General features: G+C 45.2%; 1 protein-coding gene across 1 annotated transcript in view; it reads right to left on the bottom strand.

Moving 5' to 3' along the window:
* The window catches only part of LOC143281695 (neuropeptide prohormone-4-like), a 223,486-nt gene that overhangs the window by 24,417 nt on the left and 176,569 nt on the right, over positions 1–22,500 (bottom strand). The window contains exon 3 of the mRNA XM_076586949.1: positions 608–739. Coding sequence (XP_076443064.1) covers positions 608–739 — 132 coding nt within the window. The remainder of the gene's footprint in view (positions 1–607; positions 740–22,500) is intronic.

Here is a 22,500-nt window from a genome sequence, read left to right as displayed (position 1 = left end):
CTTCCTACGACTATTACGAAGACGACGACCACAACTGCTACTACTACTACGACGACGAGGACGACGACAGCTACTACTTCTACAACTACTACTGTTACTACTATTACTACTACTACGACGACGACGACGACTACTACGACGACGACGACTACTACTACGATTACTACTACCACTACTACGACGACGAAGAAGACAACAACAACAACTACTACTACTACAACGACGACGACTGCGACTACTACTACTACTGCTACTACTACTACGACGACGGCGACGACTACGACTATTACTACTACTACGACGACAACTTCTGCTATTACAACAACAACTACTACTACAACTTCTACTACTACTACGACGTCGACTCCTGCTATTACAGCAGCAACAACAACAGCAACAACAACAACTACTACTACTACGATGACGACTTCTGCTATTACAGCAGCAGCAGCAACAACAACAACAACTACTACTACTGCTAGTAATAGTAAAACGACAACAACAGCGAAACAACAATAACAACAACAACAATGGCAATGATAATAACGGCATGGGGCTTCTTACTGCGGGGGGTTGGGGAGAGCGGGGGGACAGACAGGAGCCTTACCAGCATTGCAGACGGCAGGGTCCTCGTCAAAGCCGCCCTCGCAGTCCCACTTGCCGTCACAGATGTCGACCAGGCGGATACAGGTGGGGGAGTCCCGACATAAAAACGGCGTGGAGGGGTCGCAGGGGTTTCCTGAAAATACACATACACAGCACAGCCCCCGTCAGTTTCTGCTTCAGTTCCGTTCGGACAAATCCATATATTACACGCTACATTACGTCTGCTAGGCAGATGCCTGACCAGCAGCATAACCCAACGCGCTTAGTCAGGCCTTGAGTGCAAGCAGATATATTTTTGTACCCATCAGAGTGGGATTTCTTCTACTGAATTTTGCAGTAGCACAACACTCTCGTTTCCAAGGGTTCTTTTTCAGTGCGCCAAGTGCGTGCTGCACACTGGACCTCGGTTTATCGTCTCTTCTGGACGACCAGACGCTCAGTTCGATTTTCCAGTCAAACTTGGGAGAATGGGCGAGAGCGGGATTCGAACCCAGACCCTCTTGGACTGTGTGTATTGGCAGACGAGCGTCTTAACAATTCTGCCACCTTCCTCAGTCCTTAAAGTCACGTCCAGCTTCTGCAGCAACAGGGTGTTGGGTACCCGGTTATGTAATAACACAGGTGCCTCAAAACTCTGGGCGGTCCTGTCACTGTCGTGAAGTAAATGATTCCCTCCTCCCCGTGCATCTTTCCGGTCTTCAGTCTCTCTAGCTTTCTACTTTACATTGTGTTTCTATGTTTCGTCTTTCAACGCACGTAATCGGAGCACTGCATGCGTGTGGGTGGATGGTGTGAAAACGCTTTTGTTTTGTCTGCATACGATTCAGCGTTTTCTACATACGTGTATTGTTGTTAGATTTGTTATTGTTTTGTGGCTGGGATGATAATGATAATAAAGAATACAAGGGAGAGTGATGATGATGATGGTGATGATGGTCTTAAAGCAATTGGAACAGATCGAAAATCGACAGGCGCGCGCAAACGTACTTTTTTTTTTGAAAAGATTGAAACAGCTATACACATTGATCGATAAATAGAGAGATCAGACAGAAAATACATAGACAGACAGGCATAAACAGACAGACAGACAGATAAAGAGTGTGTGTCCGTGTTTGTTAAAAGTACATATCTCCTGTCAACATAAGAAAAACAAAGCAAAGTAAAACAAAGGATAAGCAAAGAAACAAAACAAAACAAAGAAACAAAAACAAACAAAAAAAGAAACCACAAAAAAACTGAATCGCCGCAGGTCTGTCCAAACAAGCTGACACCTCATTAAAGATGTCTCTGACATTTCTTTCAAAAGCCAAGAAAAAAATGTCAGTCGCAACAAGCTCCCATTTTATCAAGCATATCTGTGATTCCCTTCCTCAGCTCTAGGAATACTAAGATAGATTTTTTTACATAGAAAGGGGAGAAACAAAAAGAGAAAGAGGAAGAGAAATGCAGGAGGAAGGAGAAGAGAGATTTGTTTTGATTTTCTGACACACACACACACACACACACACACACACGCACGCACGCACGCACACACACACACACACACACACACACACACACACACACACACACACACACACGCGCGCGCGCGTACGTAAATACAAACATACACGCACTGAGAGAGATGATAGAAGGATGGAAGACTGTCTTCGATTAAGTGACACAGGGCATGACAGATGATGCCATTCTCGACAACAAGACGATTCTAATCAAGGAACTAGTCAGGAGAGTCCAAAGCAATCGAGGAAATCATGAGGTCACGAGTGGGATAGAAATAAAATAAAATAAAATGAAATAGAACGACAAAAGAGACACAGGAATGATATAGGTTGCCTGAAGGTAAGACAAGATCCAACAGAGATAAAAGACGATTGTTGAAGGGAAGAAGGGAGTGGGGAAGGGAACTGTTTTAACGATTGGATTTCTAGCACTCCGGTGACACGATGTCTTGAGTCGGGTACAGACCAGGAGAGACAGAAGGAAACATAAGCAGACAGACAGAATCCGATGACAGGATGTCTTGAGTCGGGTACATTTTGCAAAGGAAGACCAGGAGAGACAGAAGGAAATTAACCAGACAGACAGAATCCGATGACAGGATGTCTTGAGTCGGGTACATTTTGCAAAGGAAGACCAGGAGAGACAGAAAGAAACATAACCAGACAGACAGAATCCGATGACAGGATGTCTTGAGTCGGGTACATTTTGCAAAGGAAGACCAGGAGAGACAGAAAGAAACATAACCAGACAGACAGAATCCGATAACAGGATGTCTTGAGTCGGGTACATTTTGCAAAGGAAGACCAGGAGAGACAGAAGGAAACATAAGCAGACAGACAGAATCCGATGACAGGATGTCTTGAGTCGGGTACATTTTGCAAAGGAAGACCGGGAGAGACAGAAAGAAACATAACCAGACAGACAGAATCCGATGACAGGATGTCTTGAGTCGGGTACATTTTGCAAAGGAAGACCAGGAGAGACAGAAAGAAACATAACCAGACAGACAGAAAGAGATTAACCATAAGTAGGGGTTCAGAAAGAAACCGAAGTGTGAGAAGCAGCATAGGGCTATGTTTCGCTTCTCTACCAAATGCACGGAGGGAAACTTGAGTTTAAGTGGATTATCTATAATACCCTTTCTTTTCTTTCATTAGGGGTGGAGGATGGGTTTTGTTACTACGTTGCTGTTCTATTATTGCTGGATTTTGGAAAGCAGATGTGGTGTTACGTGTATGGGTCATCCTGAACACTGTGAGGCTTCCTGGAATTGAAATCGAAACTCAGTGTGTCTGTCCGCCTTTGTGTTGACTGTCTTCTTGTCTGTGACTGTCTCTGTCTGTTATTCGACGTTTTACTTTCTATGTGTTAAACTGGAACAAAGAAGTCTGACTCTCCTTCGCGTTGTGTTGGCGTGAATACTAAATACGGATATGCTTGTCAGTGAGTACCCGTCACTTGCTGATATCAGATTGCACTAAAAGGTCAGATTGTCAGTCACAATTTCTGTTTTTGCGATTTTCTTGGGGCTGTATGATTGATTGGTCTGTCTGTCTCTCTCTCCATCCATCCATCCATCCATCTATCTATTTTTTCCCCTCAAGGCCTGACTAAGCGCGTTGACTTACGTTGGTGGTTAGGCATCTGCTTAGCAGATGTGGTGTAGTGTATATGGATTTGTCAGAACGCCTCCTTGAGGAAGTGAGCTGAACAGAAAAACTAATCACAGCACTTCAGAGTGGGTAAGAAGTAGTAAATGTACCTCGAATGCATATCACTCTGATAACATGTCATCACGTTTTGATAGTAAAGGGGTTAAGATGTCGTGGATCAGAGATTAAAGAGTCGTAGACAGGATCACGTTTACTGAAAAAACCCCCCACAAAAAACAAAAACAAAAATAAACAAAACAAAAACAACAACAACAAAAAAACCCAAACAAAAACAACAACAAACAAACAAACAAACAAACAAACAAACAAACAAAACAAAAAAACAAACAAGAAAGAAAAACGAGCAGCGGTTACTAGTATTTCCAAATAAATTGAATGGTATCGGTATTTTAGGGACATCGCCTCGTAGAAAGAATTCTGTTTTCAATGAAGGGTGTGCACTAACTGTAAGAGATAATCTTGCATAAAGAGTGTAAGATGATCGAAATGTCGACCTTGTGTCAAGGAGTTGAACAAAATTACTGGTTTGTTCGCGTGGGCTTTGTACTGACCAAAGTCCTGGTCCCTTTCCGTTTCTTTCGCCTGAAGCAGTCTCCTGATGCACAGCTTGCTTGAGATAAAGAAATAAAGTGTGAATCTTAATTTGAATGAGTATTTTGTTTTGTCTAGAGAAATGAGAAAGTTTCACCGAAAACGAACACACACACATTAGAGTATGGATCTTGTTCAGAGAGAGAGGAGAGAGAGAGAGAGAGAGAGAGAGAGAGAGAGAGAGAGAGAGAGAACGCGTGCGTCATGTCTATTCTTGTTTTCCCCTTGGAAAAGCGTGCGCGTGGGGGATACAATAAAACGGAGCAACCAATGGGGGATACAATTAAATAAAAGCGGGAAGAAAAAGGGATGGAGGGCCTGAAGAAGCCACACAGAGAGAGAAAGGGAGAATGTGTGTGTGTGTGTGTGTGTGTGTGTGTGTGTGTGTGTGTGAGAGAGAGAGAGAGGGAGAGAGAGGAACGTCTTATCTGCTCTCAACCTGGCAGATCAGACCAAGGCAAGGGGCAAAGAAAATGGAATCACAGGGGCAAAAATCGCCTCAGCCACCACTCGAAAAGCGAAAATCAATGCGGGAAAAGAGCGGAGAGGATGTTCCATCAGCACGAGTGGAGCAGGGAATTGCTGCCTACCGCCGAAAGGCTTCCTGCGATAAATCCTAATGGCTGACAACCGTGCACGCCATTCCGCCTCTTCTGCTGTAAACTCTTGTGAAGTTCTTTAAAAGATTAAGCGTAAAAGGGAAGGAGAGAAGAAAAAAAGAAGAGAGAAATCCCCACCATTCTACTCAACCCTTACCCCCCCTCACTTAACCCTCTGTTCGCCTCTCCACCTCGCCAGCCATGGAAAAGACAATCCTTAAAAGTTTGGATCCAAGCATGTTGTCTTCCTGCTCCTGTTTTCACTTGTTCTCTGCTGATGTCGTTCTAAACATGGGCGAGTAAGCGCTGCAGGGGAAACCATTGATGAAATATTGCGTTAGATATTTTTTGATGAAAAGATTCTGTTATTTACTTTTTGAAATTCTGCACTGTTTGTGACAGTGTACTGTAGTAAGCGACGGTTGGTTTTGTTCGTTTGGTATGTCCATGATTAGCTTTAAGAACCCATTCAGATAACTACTCGTATTTTTCTGATTGGAAAGGGTGAACATTCTGACACTAAGAAATCTCTTTTAATTTCCTGTCCTGTTCTCTCCCTCCCTCCCCCTTCTCTCTCTCTCTTACTCATCCACTCACTCACTCACTCTCTCTCTCACTCACACAAAACAAAACAAAAATGAAGCTAATAGTGGAGCTGTAGAATTTGGTGCTAATGAGTCAGTACAAATAAGTATTATTACTAGAATGAACTGTGATTATTTTCCAGCTACAGAAATGTGTATAACTTCAGCAGTTGATGTTACAGTTGCTGGGAATCAGATAAAACACATTAAACATCGCAATATTTTGTGCTTAAGTCTATATAAATCTTATATATAACAGTGAGGACAGGACTATCAGATAATAAGTGGGGTACTCAAATAGCGCTGGAGCATTTTTTTTTTTTAATTGTGCTGGTCATATTTTTGAACAACCACCTATTTAGAAACGTGAGTCTGGAGCACGGTATGTTAGGCAGGTGACACGTTCCATGGCCTTTTATGGCCATCGGGGCCGTGAATTCATATCCGCTGTGTCTAGGACTCGGCGTAAGAAGGTTGGGCCCAATCATCTCCTTCTGTCGATTTGATTAATCTTCCCCACCCAGTCAGGTTCCTATTGACTCCTGGGTGGAGTGATGAAAATCGGAATAAAAGGCTTTTCCCAAGGACACACAACACAATGCGGAAACAGAGCCTCGAACCCTGAACACTGGTGAACACTAGATCAGAAGTCCAACGCCTAACCGACTATGCCACGGGCATAGACAGGAGGAAGCGTGGACAGACTGCTTTGAGATTTCTCTACGGTTCGGACTGCCCTGGCCTCGTGGTGTCCCATGACGCCGTCACGTGTAATGCAGCAGGCCCGCGGAACGGCTCCCGAGTGCGAGAGGTGCTAGATCCCCAATCAGAAGGCCACGAAATGACATCCGGGACAGGGTCCATTATGTGAACAGGAAAGAAAATCCCCAGTTAATCCCAACCGACGGGGTTTTCCTGGTTCAGACACGCGGGAAGCTGACGAATCTTCCTTTCAGCCTCGTTTCCTTCGGGAGTGGGTTTTTTTTTCCTTGGCTTTTTTTCCTTCCTGTTGTTTTTTTTTTTCTTTTTTTTTCTTTCTTTCTTTCGCCACTCATTGGTTCTTTCAGCATCATTGACGGTACATTATTGTCTCAACTCCGAGCCGGTTGTGCGTGAGCAATGACCCCTGACTCTGTCAGTGACGAATCACCACTCCACGTGAGGCCATTAACCACAGCTGGGGACGGAGCGATGTTTTGAAAGAACACGTTCATTCACGTATCAAGGGGTAGGGGGGTTGGTGGGCCGAAATCCAATTCTTCTAGATCGTCAGGGGAACGGGGCACAGTTGAATCATCACTGCCACACGGCTTGTCTCGTGTATCAAGCTTTCCAGTTTATGCAGGAGAGTCTTTTGACGCGTCCGGAAGCTCCTCAAGTGTTTTCAGGTGGTTGTAGCCACCCGGCTAGAAATCGCGGACATTGATATCTGAACGGAATATGTTGGAAGTCCCCATGACAAAGAGACGTTTTACGTTTGCAGTGAATTCCATTTCTCAGCTTCAGTGCTCATTGTTTCAACGGAAATGGTAATCTGTGAGTGCAGAGAGAGAGAGAGAGAGACAGAGAGAGACAGAGAGACAGAGACAGAGACAGACAGACAGAGACAGAGAGAGACAGCGAGGTAGCAAACAAGTCAGATAGATAGATAGATAGAGAGAGAGAGAGAGAGAGAGAGAGAGAGAGAGAGAGAGAGGCTCAGTTTGTTTTAAAATAGTACACATTAAAATAGAAAAAGGCAGGAACGAGACGGAATGAGACAGATAGAGAGAGAAAGAACTTTTAATGTCAGGTCAGTGTGTGTGTGTGTGCGTGCGTGCGTGCGCGCGCGCGTATGTGTGTCTGAGACAGATAGAAAGAAACAAAATGAGGCATGGATCGAGGAGCTCTATCAGACAACAAATGCCTTACTTCGTCTTATTCCAGAGCAATGGATCGAACTAAGATGACAGTTATAGTGAACAAAGGGGGATGGGAGGGAGGGAGAGTGGGAGATGGAAGGACAGACTGTTGAGGAGAACATATGTGTGTGTGTGTGTGTGAGAGAGAGAGAGAGAGAAAGACAGAGAGAGACAGAGAGACAGAAAGAGCGACAGAGACAGAGAGAAAGACAGAGACTGCTGTATGTTTTTATCTCATTTGGGGGTGATGAAACACGGTAATGGAACACAAACAAACGGAAGACAAAACACCAACCGAAAAAAAGACAGACCGACAAATCTTGGACAGGACACCTCCAAGGCAAAGCGGAGAGAGAGAGAGAGAGAGAGAGAGAGAGAGAGAGAGAGATTATGAGATGAAACATCGCATCCCTTCCATCTGGCAACATAGGACACGGCGAGAGTGAAAAGGAAATGGGAAAAAAAAGAGGATGACAAATAAAGCACCACTGCTTTCACCGTGACAACGAAACTCAGTAATGCAAAACCAACACACACAGAGAGGGGATGGGCCGTTCTGACGACGTGAGTGGATCAGGGATTTGTTGCTCACCGCCGGAAGGGCTTCCTGCCGTAAATCCTAGAGGCTGACAAACCTTGCACGCTATTCTGCTGCCTCTTCCGTCGTCAGCTCGGATCAGTCAATTTAGAGAGGAGTGTGTTAAACAACAGCAAGAAAATAAAACAAAACTAAAAACAAAAAGCCCTGCAGTTTCTTGTCTATAATTTTTTTTTTATCAAGGCCAGACCACCACTTTGGGTTTATGCGAAGGTACGGCATCTGCTGCTGCTTATTATTTTTCTTTAGATTTCTTTTTTTTTAATATATTTTACAGCAGATGTGGTATTGGATGATTATATGGATCTGTCCTCACGCTCTGACACCGCCTTGAAACTGAAACTGAAAACTGAAACTTCCTTTCTTTCCAAAACACCTTCAGTGAAGAGTTTTGTCATGCTGTAAAGTAGCTTGGGGAAATCCTTTTTTTTTTTTAACCTTTTAAATCACACACACACACACACACACACACATATATATATATATATACTTTTACCGATTTCTTGACAGCGGGGAGGAGACTTCGTTGAAAGTGGAGATATATTTTTTTGTAGTAAAATGGGAAAAGATCTCCTATATATCTGTTTTTGTGTCTGTGCCTAATTTCATGTATTTTAATTACTCTTTATGCTAAATTTTGGTGTAAAATGCAGAGTGGTTACTTAATATCCGCCACATCCCGAAAGGGGTAAAGTGGTTAAATATTCAAGATTCTTGATATGCTTGAAAGCCAGCCACGTGATGGAATTTGGCCCGAGTCGAGTTCCGTTATCCATTATCAACGAGGGTTATGCCAGGTGTGGTGCTTGGCACTCGCATAACTTGATGGTCTTGAACACACACACACACGCGCGCGCGCGCGCACACACACACACACACACACACACACGCACACGCATGCACGCACGCACACTGTTGGTCAATCGCTATGAACATAATTAAAAGGAAAGTAATTTTTTCCCATTTTTTGAAGACCGCTCTCTCTCTCTCTCTCTCTCTCTCTCTCTCTCTCTCTCTCTCACACACACACACACACACACACACACACACACACTCACTCTCTCTCTCTCTCTCTCTCTCTCTCTCTGCATGTGTGCGTATGAACAGTCCAAGACAAGGAAGAAAAGACTGACAGACACCAGGCAGTGTGGTACATAATTATAATTGATATAATTGTACATATTGAAAGGTTCCAGTTTATCTGTTTCTGTCTGTCTGACTGTCTGTCACCTTGGTTCAATATAGCCAAGAGGGCAGCGACCACACACACACACACACAAAACAAAAAAGCAGGTGTTACAAGCCATTGCCACGACTTGTGTGAAACCAGATCGTAGCTGAAGGTTGAACGACCTGTTGGCAAAAATCGCCTTCCGTGTCAGGTTGTTGAATGCTTTGGTCTTGAGTTCGGTGAAAGCTGCGTTGTTGGAGAGGATGGTGGTGAGTCCTGCTCACTCAGAAAGCTGATACTGCCCTTTTACCTTACGTAACACAGGTTGGCAACAGGGGCTTCTGGCATTGTGTGGTAAGGTCAGGTGAATGACCAGGCCACACTGTTCCAGTACCATTGGGACCTGGGGACCTTCACGGGCCGAGTTACCGCGCAGCTCTGGTGCCCCCAGGGACACGGAGGGAAGGTTTTTACAAGAAGACAGAAACAACACGACTTTGTTATGAGATTGATGACGGGTCAGAGTGCTGCCGTGAAGAAGTGTTCATCAGGTCCTGTGGATCACCTGATTCACGCCTCCCCCCACCCCCTCTTCACCCCCAGCCCCCTCACACTCCCGATGCTGGGGGACGACGTGCAATGGGACAAGCTGCAAAGAGGTCTTCAGAAACAACAACAACAACAACAAAACAACCCCAAACAACAACAGCAAAACAAAAACGCTGCACAAGTGGATTGCATAAGCGATCTTTGCAGCGCTGATCTTTTCTTTGTTCATCGTAAAGAAGGAAGGAAGGAAGGTGGCGAAATGCTCAATGCGCTCATCAGTCAATGCAGACTCCGTCAGGGTCTTGGTTCGATTCCCGCCTTCACCGTTTCTCCCACGTTTGACTGTAAAGTCATACTGAGCGTCTGGTCATTCAGGTGAGACGGTAAGCCGAGTTCCCGTGTGCAGCACGTACTTGGTGCGCACTGGAAAAGAACCCATGCATATATATATGCATGCGTGAATCCAAGGCCTGTGTAAACGCGTTGGGTTATGCTGCCTAGCCGATGTGGTGTAGCGTATATTGGTTTGTCTGAACGCAGTGACGCCTCCTTGAGAAACTGAAACTGAAACCGAAACTAAGAACGTTCCCAAATCTATGGAATTAGTGTAGAATTGGGAACGTCCTTATGAAAGTTCTCAACGCAAAGCATACTTAGTGCTGCTAGGCTCGCTTATGCAAACTGGCCCTGGACCCCCACCCCCGAAAACCCCCGCGACCATGCATACCAGAAACCCCACCAGGAACAGTTCCATGGAAAAACCCCTGATGTGAGCAAGAAAGGAGATTCCCCGTAATCCGTGCTGACGGGTCTGTCTCCTTGTGATGGCGGATGGCGAGGTGGGGGCCTTTCTGTGCAGCCCTCTTCAACTGGCCTTGATGCTCACTCCCTGTCATCTCAACATCGCTCCAGCTTTGTCAGCTGATTATTGATCGTTCTGCTTCCGATTCTGATTCTGCATGCGTGCGGGTTTCTCCTCTCATTTTCCAGTTTTGAAAAAGACCACTTCATTCCAATTGGTTTCCAATGTCTGGTGGACGCAAAACAACATGGTGTTCCGAATGAATCATTTCCTTGTATTGGAAAATTTCTTCTTCATTTTTTTTTCTTTATTTTCCGCCCCATCAAAAGCAACGTTCCAGTGGCATTACTCTGATCCAACTCAATCGGAGTCCCCCACATACACAGCCACACCTGGGTTCCTCTGCGGCAGTGTCAGTGTCTGCAGTCTAGAAGGAACTATCGATGTCAGGTCGCCGGGTGGCCACACACCAGAGGACAAACTGCACTGCCGTTGAGTCATTAATTTTCGGAGTTCCTTGCAGTATTTTTAGGAGGCGGGGGAGCTGCGTGGATCTCATCTGGACTTTCAGGGGAACGAAGTCTCTGAATGGTCTGGAACCTCTCTATACAGACGCAGTGTCCTATTGCAGTACTACACTGGCATAGTATTCATTTTGTGGCAAAGCATAGTATCCTGTTGTGACGCTACACTGGCTTACTATCCATCTCTGGCAGTGCATTAGCATGGTGTCCCACTGTGGCAATATACTGGTATAGTATCCCACTGATGCAACATGATAGCTTAGTATCCTGCTGTGGCAATACACTGGTATAGTATCCCACTGTGGCAGTATAATAGCACAATATCCCCACTGTGGCAATATAATAGCACAATATCGGCATAGTATCCTGTTGTGGCTCTTTCCTGGCATAGTACCCCTTCTGTGGCACTGCATAGAGTATCATTACTGTGATTGTGACCTTGTTCAGGGTCACTCATGAAGCTATTATGTGTATGTCTTTTTTTTCTGATATAATGCTTCGTATGCGCGAGAATCAGGCGTCACATATGTGTGAATGTGGATGTGCACTCGATATCTATACATTCATATTAGTCATGTCTCTCGATGGTGTGTGTGTGTGTGTGTGTGTGTGTGTGTGTGTGTGCGAAACTGATACAAATGTGTGTCAATAGTTTTGTTTATTTTCACAAGTTATCATGTATCGTATTTGAAATTCTTAAGACTATATGGACCGATGACATGAATTATTCTTCGTGTTCTCGGGGGGAAAAGGACTCTTGACATATGCACATGAATGTGGTAATTCTTTAGACACTTATATTTCTCAAAACCATAAAACACAATCCCGATGGCAGCTTCGTCGATCTTGTCGTCTCGAATATTCCAACAGTTCTGGACTGTCGATCCACACCTACCTGTGTAAACCACGCCAGAAATCGTTCTTAATGTAGGCAGACCAAACTAGTTATCCGTGGTATGAATTTGACCTTAGGAGAATATGAGCATAAGTATTGAACAGCTAAGATGTCTAAAAAGTTGAAAAACGAGGAAAAATATTTCTCTAAATTATGATAATTCATATTGTGGAAAACATTTGATAAGCAAAGTAATAACAAAGCAAACCTGGGTTCACTTTGTTCTCCTTTCCTGTGGGTTAGATCAAACTGGCGACTGTTTTCAGTGGGCAGTCAAATTAGGTATCCACTCTCCCAGGCTGCTACGAAGTCGGTGCAATGGTGTGTGAGGAACTGCGGATCACCGACCGACTTCACCACCTTCCCACTCCTTGTCTCTGTCTCTCTGTCTGCCTCCATCCCACTTTTGTCCTTTCTATTTCTCTATCTATCGTTTGCTAAACGAAAACAATTATTAAACCAAATTTATAATGTACAGCAAGACTGATTATGTGGGTCGATATATTTTTTCTTTTTCTCTTTAATTAAATGTTGCATGTTTACATCTATGTCCCCCCCTATGACTGATGGGCCCCTAAAGCGTTTATCAAATAAAACAGTTGTTCTTGTTCTTGTTCATGGATCTTTCCATCTATCTCTTATTATTAAAGCACACAAATGATTAAAATATTCTTTCAGATCTCACGAACTGTGTAATAGCAGGATGGGGAAAGGGAGTGGGGACGGTGAGCGCGTGGAGAGAGAGAGAGAGAGAGAGAGAGAGAGAGACGAAGGAACTCAATTTGTGACCTCCATGTCATCACACTTCGCGACACGCTCTTGATCCGTGATGGAGAGGGCCCGGGCTTGAGTAGCACAATGGCGGCCGCTTTGATTACAGGGCAGCCTACAGACACCCCGCCTTCCCATTTCCATTCGGGCTCGGGAAAAGGGGAGGAGGAGGGGGGAGGGACTCTCGTGCTTCGGGGTGTGTTCCTCCAGAGCTCCGCGGAAATACAAGCCCGCAAAAATACCTCTGGAGAAGAAACCCTACGAGAGCCTCCAAACCCCATCCCTTCCCCACCTCCTCTTACCCCCTCATCCCTCCCCCCCCCCTTCCCGCATCCCGTCTTCCGAAACCCAAGGAATGACACCACGACAAGCTCCATTAGATGAACAAGGGAGAGAAATATCCCCCTGCGATCTCCGCTGACAGGCCTCCCTCCCTTTTCAGCCCCAACCAGGCTGGGGACGTCTATACCTTTTCAGCCTTTTCTGCAGTTTTTTTGGTGGTTTTGTTTTGTTTTGCTTTGTTTCTTTGTTATCTGTCCCCCTTTTCTTTGTCCATTCCGCCCTGACATCATCGATTGCATGCTGATCGTGTGACGTTCAGGTTTTTGCGTGAGCGCCGGTCCTTTTTGCCTTGTCAGTTACAAATGGCTAGCCCACGTGAGCTGCTTTCCCAAAAAGTTTGTAGACTGGAGAGATGTTTTGAAAGATCCTGTTCATTCAGCTTATCAAGGCAGGCTGAACCTTAATGCACCAGACTGCCAGGGGAATCAAACTTTGAATGGCTTACTCCCGTGGTGACCTCGTGTACCACGCTTTGCATCTTATGTGGAGCCGTGTTCTGACTTATGCAGAAGGAGAGAAGACAGTCGATGCAATTGTGTATACCTGAGAAAACGCGGATAGTGGTATCGTTTGTGTCATTCTTCGTGGAGCAATGGCAAATATGCTGGACTAACGGGCAACAAAAAGGACAGTTTAAATAATGGATGAATTACCGATTCAATTTCCGTGCGCACATTCCTGATACTTTATGATAAGGAATGATATAAAGAGTGAGTGAAAAGGACACACACTGAGCAGCATTATCCAGCTTGCGATAGAGACATGGAAGAGAGAGAAGGTGAGAGAAAAAAAGAGAGAAATAGACAGATAATCACACAGACAGAAACACACACACACACACACACACACACACACACGCACGCACGCACGCACGCACGCACGCACGCACACACACACACAGATTTACGATGACATCCTACATACACAGATACAGACTGAAGGTTTATTAACAAATCTTGCACAGGTAAATAACACAGAACGATAGAACACACGAGAGAGAGAGAGAGAGAGAGAGAGAGAGAGAGAGAGAGAGAGAGAGATCTCACCAACTTTATCTCACAAAAAAACAAGTAAACAAACAAACCGTGTGAGCGAAGGCCAGAAATGAAGAGGTGGACAGACAAGGAGACAGAAGAGAAGGAGGAGGAAGCAGCCTTATCTGTTTTTATCAGACCGCCGGCAGATCAGACACGGCTGAGGATGAAGGAAATGGAAAGGGGGATTAAAGATCGCCACTGCTACAACACCTCAACAGCGAACATCAATGCCGGAAAAAGAGGGGAGAGGACGTTCCATCAGCACGATTGAGGGAGGGAATCGTTGAAAGCTTCCTGTGATAAATCCCAATGGCTGACGACCTTGCACGCTATTTCGCCTCTTCTGTTGTGTGAACTTTGGGTCAAGCCACTACAAGTTCAGCTGTATTGCAGGAAACAACAAGAAGCGAACATTCAAGGCCTCGGTCCAGGCATGACACTGAAAGGTTTGGTGGCTCAGTGGTTGTGAGGTGCAGTGACAGGCGGAGCGTGTAGAGAACTATTGTGTTCAAATCCCAGACGGACTAAGAAAAAATAAGAGATTTTTCTCTTCCATCTTCGCAAGAATTTAATAAATATGGGAGAAATATGGGAGCTTTTGATTGGATGACAAACCGAGTTCTGTTGGAAGCAAGAGAAAAGTGATCCCATTCAAAAGTTCTGCCTGTAATAAAGGAAGTATTGCTGGCTGAAGACTGTAGACAATCAAGCTTCATACCAACTCATATAAAGAGAGATGACTGAAGGGGGCTACACTGTGATGACCCACAACTCTTGCCCCTTCTACACACTGTCCTTTTCTTCTGTTTTATATTAAATGAGCTCACCTCTTTTCAACTGTCTTCTTTCTCAATGCGCGCGCGCGCGTGTGTGTGTGTGTGTAAGCGCACTCAGATGTCTGTAAGTGATTGTCTGCTGAGAATTATTGAATGAATAAAAATACTGAAAAAGCCACTGGAACACTGTGCGCATGCATGCTCAAGCAAAGTCCGTACTGTGCAGCCTGCACATGCCTTTGGACAAAACTCTCAGGTTCACAGTGACCGGGCAGGCAAACAGCAACAACAACAACAAAAAACAACAACTAACAACAAAAAAGCAACCAGAACGAGGGATCCTGAAAAACACTGCCTCACAGGATTTGCGTGTCTGACCAAAAACGATCTCATTGACCTTTTTGCCTTTTACGCAGTAGAGACGCGTGGCAGAAGGAAACGGTAGGGACGTATAAATAGAAAGATTAGGTGAATGACCACTGTGTTGAAATAACACCCATTCAGAACCCGACGTGGGCACGTTACAACATAGCCTAGTTCAGCTGAGGATCTGGCAGTGAGAGGTGGAACACCAGTTGTGTGGCCATGACAGCAGGTGAATGGACCACTTTGGATGTTTTTGATGGGGTCTGGCCTTTTGTGTGGTGCCTGGTCTCCCCGGCACTTGCAGGCACAAGGCAGGAAGCCTGTGAGTGCTGGGAGAAAGAAATGGCGTTAGATCTCTGCCATCAGGAGCCCAAGAAATGACGCATCAACAGCTCAATAAAGGGAAAAAGAACGACAATTCCTAGTGATCCAGGCTGACAGTCCTTCGTTGTTTTCACTTTTCACCGCTGAACGCGGTCTGTTCGTGTTCACCTTTTTTTCAGGTAGATTTTCTTTTCAGTAGGTTCTTTTCCACTCCACTTTTTTTTTTAACCATCCACATTTTTTTTTCAGCATCGTCCTTCGAGCATCAGTTACGTCACATCCAGTCTTCGTGTGCGCGCCAATCTTTCTCTTTGTCAGTTACAAATAGCCAACGCACGTGAGTCGGTTTCAGAAAAAGTTGGGACAGATAACTGTTTTCAGAGATCTCTCATTCATCCAGTCTACAAGGTGATGGTGAAATCTAATTCTTCCAGACTGTTGGGGGAATTGGAGCTCCAAATTGTCTGGTCCCACAGCTAGTCACATGCATCGAAGTTTCCATCACAAGCGGAAAGAAGTGTCATTTAACATCTCCCACAAGTTAGCCAACTGGGGAAGAGTTGGCCGCTGTTACCATGCAACTCACACAACGTGTACTCAGTACCCTGTGATGTAACACTTGGTGAAAGTGATGAGATGTTTTACTGGGCAATAGGCGGGATACACACACTTTGCGTATGAACAGTACCTTAATAACCTGATGTTTAAAGGGAGGGAGATTGAGGGATGAAGAGTGTGTGTGAGATAGAAAGAGGAATTTGGAGGACACAGAGATATTTACAGAGAGAGAGAGAGGGAGTAAGTGATTACCTCTGAGAAATGTTGATCATTTAGAAAAGCCGTACCGAAAGTGAATTTAACACACAGTGCATGCAATGGCAAAATTCATAATCTGGTGCCCACGCATTCCTTCAGGAAAAACTCTCATGTTGTAAGTTCACAGTGACCACCGGCAGGCAGGCAAAACACTGAACAAAGTTCATGTTCAGCAGGATTTGCGCATCTAACCAGAAACAATCTCATCGATCTTTTTGCCTTTTAGGCAATAGAGACACGTGGCGGAGGGAAGAGGGTAGGGACGTATAAATAGAAAGATTGGGTGAATGACCACTATGTTGAAATAACACCCATTCAGAGCCCGACGTGGGCACGTTACGACATAGCCTAGTTCAGCTGAGGATCTGGAATGAGAGGTGGAACACCAATTGTGTGGTCATGACGGCAGGTGAACGGACCGTTTGGATGTTTTTTATGGGGTCTGGCCTTTTGTGTGGTGCCTGGTCTCCCCGGCACTTGCAAGCACAAGGCAGGAAGCCTGTGAAATGGAGTGCTGAGAGAAAGAAATGGCGTTAGATCTCTGCCATCAGGAGCCCAAGAAATGACGCATCAACAGCTCTATAAAGGGATAAAGAACGACAATTCCTAGTGATCCAGGGTGACAGTCCTTCCTTGTTTTCACCTTTCCCTGCTGAATGCAGTATGTTCGTTTCACTTTTTTCCAGCAGGTTTTCTTTTTCAGTAGGATTTTCCCCCATCCACGTTCTATATCCTTCTACATTTTTTTTCCAGCATCATTCTTCGAGCATTGATTACGTCACATCCGGTCTTCACGTGTGCGCCAATCTTTCTCTTTGTCAGTTACAAATAGCCACTGCACGTGAGTCGGTTTCAGAAAAAGTTGGGACACAGAGAACTGTTTTCAGAGATCTCTCCTTCTCTTCTGTACCTTGCCAGGGGAGGATGAAATCTAATTCTGTCAGACTGTCGGGGGAACTGGAGCTCCAAATTATCTGGTCCCAGAGCTAGTCACATGCATTGAAATGTCCATCGCATGTGCAGAGAAGTGTCGTTTAACATGTTCCACAAGTTGTCCAACTTGGGAAGAGTTGGCCGCTATTACCATGCAACCTACACCACGTGTACTCAGTACTCTATGATGTAACACTTGGTGAAACCATGATGATATGTTTTGCTGGGTAATAGGTGCGAAACACACACTTTTCATGTGAAAAGTACGTTAAATACCTTACGTTGAAAGGGAGATAGAGAGATGGAAACTATGTGTGACAGAAGAGAATTTGGAGGATAAAGAGAGAGACAGACAGAGACAGACTAAGTGCAAGTGATTACGTCAAAGAAATGTTGATCATTTGAATAAGACGTACCGAAAATGTATTCAACACACAGTGCGTGCAATGGCAAATTTCATAATCTGGTGCCCATTCATTCTTTCAGGAAAGACTCTCATGTTGTCTGGTTCACAGTGACCGGACAGGCAAAATACTGAACAAAAGTTCCTGAACAACAGGATTTGCGCATCTGACCAGAAATGATCTCATCGACCTTTTTGCCTTTTACGCAGTAGAGACACGTGGCAGAGGGAAACGGTAGGGACGTATAAATAGAAAGATTAGGTGAATGACCACCATGTTGAAATAACACCCAATCACAGCCCGACGTGGGCACGTTACGACACAGCTTAGTTCAGCTGAGGATCTGGAATTGAGAGGCGGAACACCAATTGTGTGGTCATGACGGCAGGTGAATGGACCATTTGGATGTTTTTGATGGGGTCTGGCCTTTTGTGTGGTGCCTGGTCTCCCCAGCACTTGCAGGCACAAGGAAGGAAGCCTGTGAAATGGAGTGGTGGAAGAAAGAAATGGTGTGAGATCTCTGCCATCAGGAGCCCAAGAAATGACGCATCGACAAGCTCCATTTAGTGAACAGGAACGACAATCTCTAGTGATTCTTGGTGACAGTCCTTCCTCGTTTTCACTTTTCCCAGCTGTTGACAGTGTTTTTGTTTTTTCACTTTTTTCAGACAAGGTTTCTTTTCAGTAGGTTTTCCCCTCCACTTTCTTTATCCATCCACGTTATTTTCTTAACCAACATTCTCCCACGAGCATCGATTACGTCACATCCGGTCTTCGCGTGCGCTCCAATCTTTCTCTTTGTCAGTTACAAATAGCCACTGCACGTGAGTCGGTTTCAGAAAAAGTTGGGACACAGAGAACTGTTTTCAGAGATCTCTCCTTCTCTTCTGTACCTTGCCAGGGAGGATGAAATCTAATTCTGTCCAGACTGTCGGGGGAACTGGAGCTCCAAATTGTCTGGTCCCAGAGCTGGTCACATGCATCAAAGTTTCTATCACAAGCGGAAAGAAGAGTCATTTAGCAGCTACTACCAGGCTGTTCAACTGTGGAAGGGTCAGACACTATTACTGCGCACCTCAAAAAGTGCACACTGTACTCTGTTATGTAAGACTTGGTGAAGCCATGATAAGATGTGTAACTGGGCAACAGACTGTTGTTGTTCACTTTCCAAGTGTCCTGTGATAACCTAACTTTTCGAGGGGAAAAAACAGAGAGAGAGAGGGTGAAAAGAAAAGAAGAGAGAGAGAGAGAGAGAGAGAGAGAGAGAGACATAACTTTGTCACTGGTATTGAGAGAGAGAGAGAGAGAGAGAGAGAGAGAGTCATAACTTTGTCACTTGTATTGAGAGAGCGAGAGAGAGAGAGAGAGAGAGAGAGAAGTCATAACTTTGTCACTGGTATTGAGAGAGAGAGAGAGAGAGAGAGTCATAACTTTGTCACTTGTATTGAGAGAGCGAGAGAGAGAGAGAGAGAGAACCCATAACTTTGTCACTGGTATTGGGACCCTCCATTTCACGTCTTTATCACCCGTGCGACAGTAGATACCTTTGACACCTGGTGGAAAATGTGCACAGAATCTTAAAAGAGCACAAGAGTTGTGGGTTCTGAGTTCTGAGCATGTGAGTCGGCATTTAACCCTCTTGCACTAACTCTGGCCACAGCTCAACCCCAGGGCTCAGTTTGCTGTGAAAAAAAAATATTGTGAATGAACGAGGATAAATAAATCAATGGAAGTAGTTAACAGATTTGTTTGACTGCCTCTTTGTCCATCTGTCTATTCCTGCGTGGGTGTCGGAGGCATTTTACAATGTGAACAGTAAACGGAATCCATGTCTTGCAATTGTCCACTTTTTTTTGTTGCTTTAAGAAAAGTGTTTGTTCGTAATTGTGGTTTTCGTTGTGTCTTTACTTTTTGTTGAATTCTTTCTTCTTCCTTCCGATGTATTTTCGAGCAAACCAGGGGGGTATTTCTAATTTTAACATATTCACACGGACTTGATATTTGACAAGCTGATTATAAATACAGAAATAGTATCATAAGAATACACAGACACGCACAAACATATACACACACATGTATACAGATTCGCATTAATCGCACACAAACACACGCACAATACGCTTATTTTCGCATGCGCGCGCCGTTTGTGTTTGTGTGCACGCGTGTTTGTGTGTGTGTGTGTGTGTGTGTGTGTGTGCGTCTGCGCGCGTGCGCATGCACGTGCTTTCGGAAAGGAAGTGGTGCACTTCTAAAGCAACCCCCCCCCCACTTCACCCCGATATTATTACACAGCTCATTGCAGATAATTCGTGTCCCAAAACCTCTCCAGTGATCCCCATCTCTCGCCTTGCCCCCTCTCCAACATCCACAACCGGTCCCATTTCTCTTAACTCCCCCAGCCACCCAACCAAACTCCTTCACCCCACTCCCTTGTACCCCACTCGACCCCCCCCCCCACCTCTCTCGCTCCCTCTCTTCCCCCCTCTCTCTCTGTCTCCCCCCTCTTCTCTCTCTTTACCACCCACGCCCCCCACTCCTTTCTTTCCAACTTCTTTTAACCTGTCAGATTATTCCCAGCAGTGTGGAGAGCCGCCGCTTGGTAATATCTGTGAAAGCCCCCGAAGTCAGCCCACCCGCTGGATGCGCGCGCAGGCCGGGGCGGTTGGGAGGGGGAGGGGGGGGGGGGAAAGAGGTAGGGGTGGGATGGGTGAAGCACGTTTAGATGGAGTTGCGTCCCGTGGAGACTCGCGCCACTCTCTCTCCCCCCCCCCCCCCCCCCCCCAACACACACACACACACCCCTCAGCCCCGCACCCCTTCCCAACGCCCCGTCGATGTGACATAACACCTCAGGCCGCCATAACTCGCGCTATAATCCGCTGGGTAGGCCCACCACTTGGGAACTGTTGCCATGGAGGAAAATTACTCATATTGTATCTTTTCTTTAGCCCAAGTGATACATTTTGGGAAGTGGATCCAAAACAAACAAACAAACAAAAACCGTACCCCCAGGGTTCCCTTTGGGTATTTTTTTTCCTCATATTTCGGAATGATTCCCTTTCGTTCCCCTATTCCCTGTCATTGCACATAGAGATGCATACACTCTTCTTGTTTCTGGCGGCATCCTATCGAGTGCTGATGATTCATATGGAATTACACATTGGTAATCAATTACACATTGGTAATCAAACTACGAATCTGGATCGATACGATGATTACATCTTACACTTAAATCTTCGATTATTTCCCAACACATTGCTTTCCAACTTATCCTAACAATGACCAGGGGTATCTTGGGTTCTTGATTAATCTGTCTAAGCAGCGTAAGCATTCTGTATCAACGTTTTCAGCTGGAGACCTTTAGCAGAAAAGTTTTGGTACAAAACAGGTAATTATCTTCAATGGGAGAATACACGAGAATCCTCAATATGTAGAGTAAGATACATAGAATATTTGAATGGTACCTTGTAGTACACCAACCAAACAGTAGTAACAGGCATGGTCTGGAAATTATGGTGGGCTGAACAGTAATCTACATGGAAAGAACTAATTCGGTCAAAATACAGGCCGTGAAAAGGGTCTGTGTAAAAACATAACGCTTCCCCCTTTTTCTTGTCTTCACCTTTTCCAATTGAAATCCATAAGAGAGAGAGAGAGAGAGAGAGAGAGAGAGAGAGAGAGAGAGAATCTTGTAACGGAAATTTTCTGAATCCACCAACACCACTACCAACCACTACCATTACTGCTAGCGCTGCTGCTGTTGCCGCTACCGTCCCACAGCCACCGATTGTCCAGAACAACAGCAGAGTCGTGAATCTTAAACGTTCGTTTATTTATTTATAGTCTGTTCATCTAAGATGATGATATTAGACTGATGATGATATTAGTGGGGGCAAACCGAAATTGTATCCATCCTGAGACACATGATGGGTAAGTAATTTATTCTATGTTGTGGTCCATTCCACAATCTCCCCCAACCTCCCCATCCCCCGCCCACCCCCCCAGAAAAAAAGAAAATCCCCCGAAAGATGGTGGTGGTGGTGGGGCACTCCGGTAACCACACCGTCCTGTTTTCAACTGTTATCGATTCGTAAAGCCAACTAGTAAACTCTGACAAGGAGTTGGGGCGAGGGGGGATGGGGGGAGGGGTGGGGGTGGGGTGGCGGAAGGGGGGGGAGACCGGGGGTGGGCGGGGGTGGAGGGAGGATTATATTTTGGTGGGGGTGAAGTGAAAAAACCTGGAGGTCTCAATCTACTCCGCTGTCTTGTTTTGGGGAAGAGAATCACGAAGCCCAGAAACGTTGTCCACCATAAAAGTAAAGGGCATGAGGAGGAGGGGGTCGGGGAGGGGGGTGGCGGTGGGAGAGAGAGAGGGGGGAGAGAGGAGAGAGAGAGAGGGGGAGAGAGAGAGAGAAGGGAGCCGTGTGTTTGTGTCGGTGGGGGGAGGGGCAAGGAACCAGAGAGTGGGTGAGCAAAAAGGAACCCATCCCTCCGTTTCCATGAGTAACAAGAATAGAAATAAAATAGAAATAAAACTATACTTTAAAGAAAATCAACAACGTGTTTTCCAACTTGTCTCCGACCTAGTCGTCATAGCTCTCCAGATCTCTCGATTGATTGATTGCTTCATCTGTTTATCTTATTATTATTATTATGATTATTATTATTATTATTATTATTATTATTAGTAGTAGTAGTAGTAGTAGTAGTAGTAGTAGTAGATATTGTTGCAGCGTCA

This window comes from Babylonia areolata, chromosome 4 (genome assembly GCF_041734735.1).
Source record: "Babylonia areolata isolate BAREFJ2019XMU chromosome 4, ASM4173473v1, whole genome shotgun sequence".
In the NCBI taxonomy this organism is placed as follows: Eukaryota; Metazoa; Mollusca; class Gastropoda; order Neogastropoda; family Buccinidae; genus Babylonia; species Babylonia areolata.
This window is presented reverse-complemented; position numbering and strand designations above follow the sequence as displayed.